The 7,892-nt window shown below is 38.7% G+C and overlaps 1 protein-coding gene across 1 annotated transcript; it reads left to right on the top strand.

The window, feature by feature from the left end:
• The first annotated feature begins 320 nt into the window (after window positions 1-320).
• LOC146307098 (rho GTPase-activating protein 8-like) lies at window positions 321-6,766 on the top strand. The gene is made up of 13 exons (XM_084710686.1): window positions 321-406; window positions 1,519-1,576; window positions 2,466-2,609; window positions 3,718-3,805; window positions 3,902-4,033; window positions 4,363-4,449; window positions 4,530-4,628; window positions 4,720-4,830; window positions 4,915-4,988; window positions 5,322-5,399; window positions 5,542-5,670; window positions 5,819-5,922; window positions 6,075-6,766. Exons 2-13 carry the CDS (start codon window positions 1,537-1,539, stop codon window positions 6,270-6,272), a joined length of 1,284 nt encoding a protein of 427 aa, XP_084566812.1. The 5' UTR covers window positions 321-406; window positions 1,519-1,536; the 3' UTR covers window positions 6,273-6,766.
• The last annotated feature ends 1,126 nt before the right edge of the window (window positions 6,767-7,892 follow it).

The following is a 7,892-nucleotide window of genomic DNA, read 5'->3' as shown; positions in this document are numbered from 1 at the left end:
AAAAATCTAAAATGAAATAAAAACTAATGAAAATAGAAAAACCATAATATCTCTGCTTGATCCATACAAAATACATAATAATCAATTAGTTGATTATGTTTTACAAACTCACTCTGCAAAGTAGGTTGTAAAGTTGTCAGAATAAATTCAGTGGAGTGAAATAAGTACAACATTTATCTCTTGTATTTCTACACTGTAGTATTTGTACTTTTACTTCAGTAAAAGTTTTTAGTATTTCTTCCAGTGTTTGTGAAAAACAAACATGTAGTTTTGTCTCTTTGAGCCTCTGTACAGGAGCGTGAACTGCGCATGCGCAGTGAGTGTGGCAGCCGGCGGTCTGTAGAGGAAGTTTGGATCAACTTTCTACCTGCTGGATTTATTAATGTTAGCTTCTCTGCTGCTACAGGTGAGTGTTTGACCGCTTCATAACGCGTTATAACTCCTCGCAGACGTGTTTAACCGTTTTATGAAGAGTTAGAAGATAAAACGGTGATATTTAATCGTCTGTCTGACTCGTGTGGCTGAGAAACGGAGTTTTCATGACTCCATCAATCAGCTCAGGTGTGGCTAATAAGATGCTAATTTTAGCTTTTTACCTGTTAGCTAAGCAGAGGTTTCACTTCCCTCTGTGTGTGTGTGTGTGTGTTAGCCGTTAGCTAGCTGATGTTAAACTCTGCTGTGTAACGTTTAATTAACTCTATTTTTTTAAGGTTAGTTTATTTTAGTGTTTTTTCTCTTTTTATTTTTCTCGTTTTTTAAATCAGTAATTAGCTTTAAATCTGATGAACTGAAGCAGAGGAGGAAGAAGTTCTCATTTATTTGCGTTACATCAATAAATGTGGTCAAACCAGTTTAGAAATACTTTTACCAGTGAAAGTACTGCAGTCAGAAGTCTAAAAAAATACAGAAGTACTGGCATCAAAACGTGTTTTAAATACCAAAACTAAAAGTACTTTTTAGGCCTTTTCAGATTAATGAATATTATATTACTGAATTATGATTAATGTGTTAAGCTGGTAAAGATTGAGCTCATTTTAATGAATTTCACCAAGGGATCAATAAGGTTTTATCATTATCCACAATAATAAATCATAGTTTATCTGTAGTTTTATTCATGTGAATCTACAAGTTAAATAAAGTTAAATAGTGAGAGAAAAGAAAATATTTCCCTCTCAGGTGTTTTCATGGTTTGGTTTGTGAGTCTGGAAACATCAGTAATTGTGCCTTTAGTTTGTGAACTAATGTTTTAATAAACTGAGAAAAACGTGCATTTTGTCAGTTATTAACAACTAATTGATTATTGATTGTTAATGTGTTCATCTATCGGCAAGTTGAAATGTCTCAAAGTCTGTTTAATAAAAACAAAACTTTTCATCATCATCTTAAAACACAACGTTCACAGAGCTGTCAGCAGCTTTTCTTAAAGTTGAGTGAAAAGTTCAGTAAATGAAGAAAATCCCAGAAGAAACAGTATTGTCATATTGATTATGGATTTTTATTTTTTCCCTTTTTAAACAGACTTGACGTCCATTTAAAATGACCTCAGCATCAGATCTGGAGCAGCTGGCAGAAATAGGTGAGTTTAATCATTAATTTATTTATTAATTTTCATTTATTTAACAAGCAGAAATGTTTGTGAGATTAAATCGGGGCTTGTTTCAGGAGCAGCTGATGCAGTTTCTCAGGATTTTGTTTGTGATGCTGAAACAAACTCAAAGTTCCAGTGTTTGTTTTTGATTTTTGTTTTTGATTCCCACTAATCGTGAACCGTATCGCAAAAATGATGTCAGAATTACCACAATGATTTTATGTATTTATTTATTTTTTAATAATAATAATAATTTGTTCCAAAGTGAAACCTGCATTAGTTTTAGGAAACTTTGAATGAAATTAAAACATTGCGTGCGTCTCTTTACTCTCTCTTGTTTAAGTGGGAACTTTCTTGGTGATTGTTTGTGTTTTGTTGTTTTTGGACCCAAACAGGAGCAACATTGTGTTGAGTTGTTTACATGTCGAACAGGTTTGTGTTGAGGTGATTTTTAGTGTCTCAGTGTGAAGTTTCATTGTGAGTGGGTTTTCCTCCTGCTGCCTCTCTGAACTGAGCGGAGCCTTTTGTCAGGTCACTGAGACCCGCATCATTTCCTGTCTGTTATCAGAGCGGCTTTGTGTTTATAAAAAACTTCCCTGGCTGCTGCAGAATAAACATCCAGAGCAGAGAAACACATCGTTTCCACCCGGGCCTCCGCCTCTGATAATCTGTATTTTTAGGAACGGTGAAGCAGAGCAGATAAGGGGATAATTTGGAAAATGTTGGGTGGTGTGGAGCTGGAATTTAAGATTTTTCCTTCAGTGTCATCATGTGTAGATCCTGTAGATCCTGATGTCTTAGACCAGACGTTCCTGTATGTTCTGTACTTGTTGAGTCTAAAACTGTGTAAATGTTGTTGTTGCTTTTATTGTGACAGAGCTCCAGAAGGAGGAAGAGGAGGATGAGGAGGATCAGAAGTGTGTCACAGACGGCCCATCAGTCCCTCCCACCGGCACGATCAGCCCTGACCCGTCTCACCCGTATTATGACGTGGCTCGACACGGCATCATCCAGGTCTCCGGTCAGTGTTCCCAAAAACTCCTTAAAAAAAATCAGAAGTTCAGATGTTTCATCAGAGAGAAACTTGGAGACTCCCAAAAGACTGGTTCATGACCCTCAGGTGGGTCACAGGAGATTTTATTTGGGTCCCCAAATAAATAAAACACTGTGGAAGAAATTCTGCAGAATTTAAAGTTTATATCTGCAGTTCAGCTTTTCTGAAATATTTTAAATGTGTAAATTGTTTTACTGATGAGAGGAAAAAAAACATTCACCCTGAATACACTTATTTTATTTCATTTATGAAGCAGATTAGTGTCCTTCACTGTAAAAACTAAAAAGTTGGATACTTCACCCAATAATGAAAATGCAGTCTTTGTCTTCTCACCCTCACGTTGATTGAAGGTCAGGTTTAGTTTTTCAGTCCACAAAACTCTGCTGGAGTTTCACAGAGAAACAGAGCTGCAGAATCTCCCAAACGATGGAAGTGAATGGTGACCAGTTTTCAAAAGTAAAAAAAAACAACAGAATAAAAACATAAAACTCCGTCAAACTGTCCGTCGGCTGTAATCCAAGTCTCCTAAAGCTCCAACATGCCACGTTGACTAAACAAAAAGTTATTTCCACCATGTTTTTATCCTGAATCTTCACTGCAGATCTTTATCACGTGCACAGTCTGAACTCTGTGTGTGTGTGTGTGTGTGTGTGTGTGTGTGTGTGTGTGTGTGTGTGTGTGTGTGTGTGTGTGTGTGTGTGTGTGTGTGTGTGTGTGTGTGTGTGTGTCGGGCCTTTAGGAGACTTGGATTTCACCAAAACTCTAAATTGTCTCATAGTAAGTTGAGAGTTATGTCAACTTTTTTTAGGTTTTCTTTTTCTTTGATGTGAGGAAATAAAAACATGAGACTGTTAAATACATTTATTTCTAATTTCTGAAGTATTTAACATGCATCAAGATAATTTAGCAGTAAAAATGTTCAGGAATGTTCATTTATGTACAAATGAACTCTCCCAGTTTGAGTCCTGTAGTGAACGGAGTCACGTCATTGTTTTTTGTTGTTTTTAAAAAGTGGATCCGCAGAAAACCAAAGTTTGGAGACACTTCTGTAAACCATCAGCTGTTTCCTCTGCAGGTGACGACAACTACGGCAGGAAGTTGATCATCTTCAGCAGCTGCTGTTTGCCTCCGTCACACCAGCTGAACCACCGACGCCTGCTGGAGTACGTCGTCAATAAATCCTCTTCATACAGCAGAACAAACCCAAAACTCTCAGCAGACCTGCAGTCAGTGAACGTCTCACTGTTTTCTCTCTGCAGGTACCTGAAGTTCACGTTGGACCAGTATGTGGAGATGGACTACATCCTGGTTTACTTCCATTACGGCCTGAGGAGCAGCAACAAACCGTCTCTGAAGTGGCTGCGAGAAGCTTATAACGAGTTCGACAGGAAGTACGACACCTCTGTTCTCTCTCTCTGTTTACTCAAACCTTCATCATAGTAAAACATTTAGGAACACAGCTGACAATTATTTTCATTATTTGGTCCATAAAATGTCAGAAAACGATGAAAAATGTCGATCAGTGTTTCCCAAAGTTCAAGATGACGTCCTCAAATGTCTTGTTTTGTCCACAACTCAGAGACATTCAGTTTACTGTCAGAGAGGAAAGAAAGTAGAAAATATTCACATTTAAGAAACTAAAATCAGAGACTCTGGACTTTTTTTTAATGATTAAAGTGACTGAAAAGGATTAATGATTTGTGTGTTATTTGTTTTCCAGATATAAGAAGAACCTGAAGACTCTGTACGTCGTTCATCCTACAAACTTCATCAGAATCGTCTGGAACATCTTCAAACCTCTGATCAGGTAAAAACACGTCCGTCTGTCTCACCTGCTGGACCTCAAACTGTCCTCAGTCTCATTAAAGTGTCTCCCTGTGTCCTCAGTCACAAGTTTGGGAGGAAGTTGACGTACGTGAACTACCTGGCTGAGCTGAGAGAACACCTGAACTACGAGCAGCTGATCATCCCTCCTGAAGTCCTCAGGTACCGACTGTCTCACTGATGTCTCCACAGGTGTCCACAGAGCGGGACATCATCGTCATCATCTGTTGTGTGTGTGTGTCGTCTCTCTCAGACATGATGAGAAGTTACGAGCCGCTCAGAAAGGTGGACCCCCCCCCTCGGTGAAGACGCCCCCTCCTCGACCCCCCCTGCCCACACAGCAGTTTGGAGTCAGTCTGCAGTAGTGAGTCTGTCTCTAACACTTCAATCAATAAATTCACTTTGTTTGTAGTTTGTTGATGCTGAACTGATCGTGTTTGTCTGACAGCATCAGAGAGAAGAACAGAGAGGCCATAATCCCACCTGTCATGTCTCAGACCGTCTCCTACCTGAAGGACAAAGGTCAGAACTAAGACTGTGTCTCTGAATGAGCTCAGATTAAAAGATTTAGGTTTCGTCTTGTTGGCTTCAAACTATTCAAATGTAAACATATGACTGAAAGTCAGAGCTGAGCTGTGGAAGCCCACGCTGCTGGACATTATATTTTTTTAATGCCGTTTTCTAAAGATGGCGAGTTAATTATTTTGTTTTGTTTTTTGAGGGGTGGGCGGCTAACTTCTAAATAAAACTTAGTGTTTTTATGTCGCTCACAGGACAAACCTTTAACATCTGCAGGAAGTAAAAATACTTTTTTGAGGTTTCTGCCTTTTATTAAGATGTGTCTCTGTGTCTCAGGTCTGAAGACAGAGGGGATCTTCAGACGTTCGGCTCGTGTTCAGCTCATCAGGGACATTCAGAAACTCTACAACCAGGGTGAGTGGGGTCTCCCTTTCTCAGAAGCAGGGGCCTGATTTTTTTAATCTCTCGGCATCAGGACGTCTTCTGATCTGCAGATTGAACTTTCTTCTTTGTTGTGTGTTAATAAAGATAATCTGTATGATTCAATTGTCTTCAGGGAAACCAGTGAACTTCGATCAGTACGCCGACGTCCACGTTCCTGCTGTGATCCTGAAGACGTTCCTCAGAGAACTTCCTGAACCTCTGCTCACCTTCAGAGTCTACAGCCAGGTCCAGGAGATCCTCAGTGAGTTTTAACACTTTCATTTCTGGAAACAGTCCTGAAGAACGAGAGGAGGAGGAGGAGGAGGTGTTGTTGTTGTTGTTGTTGTTGTTGTTGTTGTTGTTGATGTTGTTGTTGATGTTGTTGTTGTTGTCTTCTCTGTGTCCCTCAGATGTGGAGAGCAGTCTGCGGGTCACCAGGTGTAAACAGATTGTTGAGTCTCTTCCTGAACATCACTTCATTGTGACAAAGTTCCTGCTGTGTTTCCTCCACATGGTGCGTTCATGTGCTCACGTTTCATAAAGACGCATCGGTTCTGTTTAGATGACAAAAATAAAACACAGCTGCTTAATTCTGAGAAATAAATCAGGTAATATTTTATAGTAACATGTGTCCTGATGGTCGTGTCCTCTGTCCTTCACCTTCAGGTGTCTCAGCAGAGCATCGAGAACAAGATGAGTCCGTCTAACCTGGCCTGTGTGTTCGGGGTGAACCTGCTGTGGCCTCGTCATGGTTCCATCTCTCTGACCGCTCTGACCCCCATCAACATCTTCACCGAGATCCTCGTCGAACATTTCCACACCGTGTTCGGCTCCCGCTGCCCACCTGCACAGGTAACACCGTGAACGAGCTGCACACCTGGATCCACCCGCTCTCGTCCTCTGGGTTTCTGTTTGTTTCACATTTTTAAAAGAGTTTTTTTTATCGCCGGTTTCTCGGCCTGCGTGACACTTTGAAAGTAAAACATCTGGACAGCTGTGGACCAGAATGCCTTTCAGTTCTCTGTGGATGTTTATCGTCTCCAGAGGAAGATTTTTTATTGACTCTGATGTTTCCTCTCATCTGGACTAAATCTGAAATTCTACACACCAAATATCCAAATCTAACAAACAAGCAGACGATGAACCTTCACACTGTCAACTCGGTTTCAGATGTTGAGTTTTCCTCCAGCGCCTCCTTCAGGACAAAATGTCAACTTTGTACACAGGATTTATCATCTGTTATGACCTGTCAGCTGCTGTGGACTCTCAGTATTTAACATCATCAGTCTTCAGGATTTTAATTAATATGAAGAACATTGATTTATTAGGTTTTTAATTTAATAGATTCATCAGAAATGCACATTTTCATCTGGTTATTTTATCTGTAAAAAGTTTCTCCTCTGAACTTTTCACAGTGAGACTTTATCAGAAAGTTTCTGCATGAGACTGACATGACAGCTGTCATGAAGGAGGCTTTATGAATGTTTATGACTGTTGTCATTAATCGTCATTTGTAATTTATAGTTGGAGCCCGACTGACTCTGGATTTTTGGTCCCTATGATGATACCAATATTAGAGGTTAAAAAATTCTGATATCGATAAATCAGCAGATGTTTTTTATTTATTTATATCTAAAAATCGATTTTTAATAACAATTTAAACCTCATTTAAGATTTCAGTAAGATCAAATAAACAAAATGCTGCAGAGAAGATTTAAATATCAATAAATAAGAACAATCTGCGTTATGTTCTGTGAAAAAAATCAGACAGCATATATCAATATCAACTGATACAGCTGTGCTTGATCAATATTGAGCTGATAATATCAGCTGACTGATCAATCTGGTTCTGTTTCCAAATAATGTCAAGTTTGCATTAAAAATGACAAGATCAGTCTGAATGACAGCAGTCATAAACATTCATACAGACTCATTATTATTGTGTCATGTCGAAGTTTAACAAATTTACTCATCATAGATATTTAATAAATTATTTATAACACAGTTTAATGTGGTTATAAGCAGGTGTAAGAGTTTATAAATGTATCGGTCAACATCTTTAACTTATCCATATTGTCCTGAGAGACGCGGTCAGTCAGATAAAAAATGATCAACAGGTTATTTTCTGTATTTTTATATTTTGAACTGTTCATGTGTTTATTTCTTAAAGTCAGCTGTTAAAAAACTGTTATGACATAAAAACACTGATCCACACGTCCATTTCCAACCTTTTCAGATGAATATAATTAAAGTTTGTACGAGTTTAAACATGTTGTCTGTTGTTGAGTTCAGGAGCTCAGCCTGTAGACTGATCATCATCACATCTGACGACAACATACAGGTACGAAACAGTCAAAGCCCCGCCCCCTTTTTCCAAGGTAATGAATCACTGACGATCCTGTAAATGTTAATAAAGCTTGTTTGGATTCTTTATGTTAAAACTAAACTGACTTCTGTGCACCAATCAGGATAAATTAATGTTTA

Source organism: Lutjanus erythropterus, chromosome 22, assembly GCF_056507025.1.
Source record: "Lutjanus erythropterus isolate fLutEry1 chromosome 22, fLutEry1.hap2, whole genome shotgun sequence".
Lineage (NCBI taxonomy): Eukaryota > Metazoa > Chordata > Actinopteri > Lutjaniformes > Lutjanidae > Lutjanus > Lutjanus erythropterus.
The sequence above is the reverse complement of the archived record's forward strand: the minus strand, read 5'-3'. Positions and strand labels throughout refer to the sequence as shown.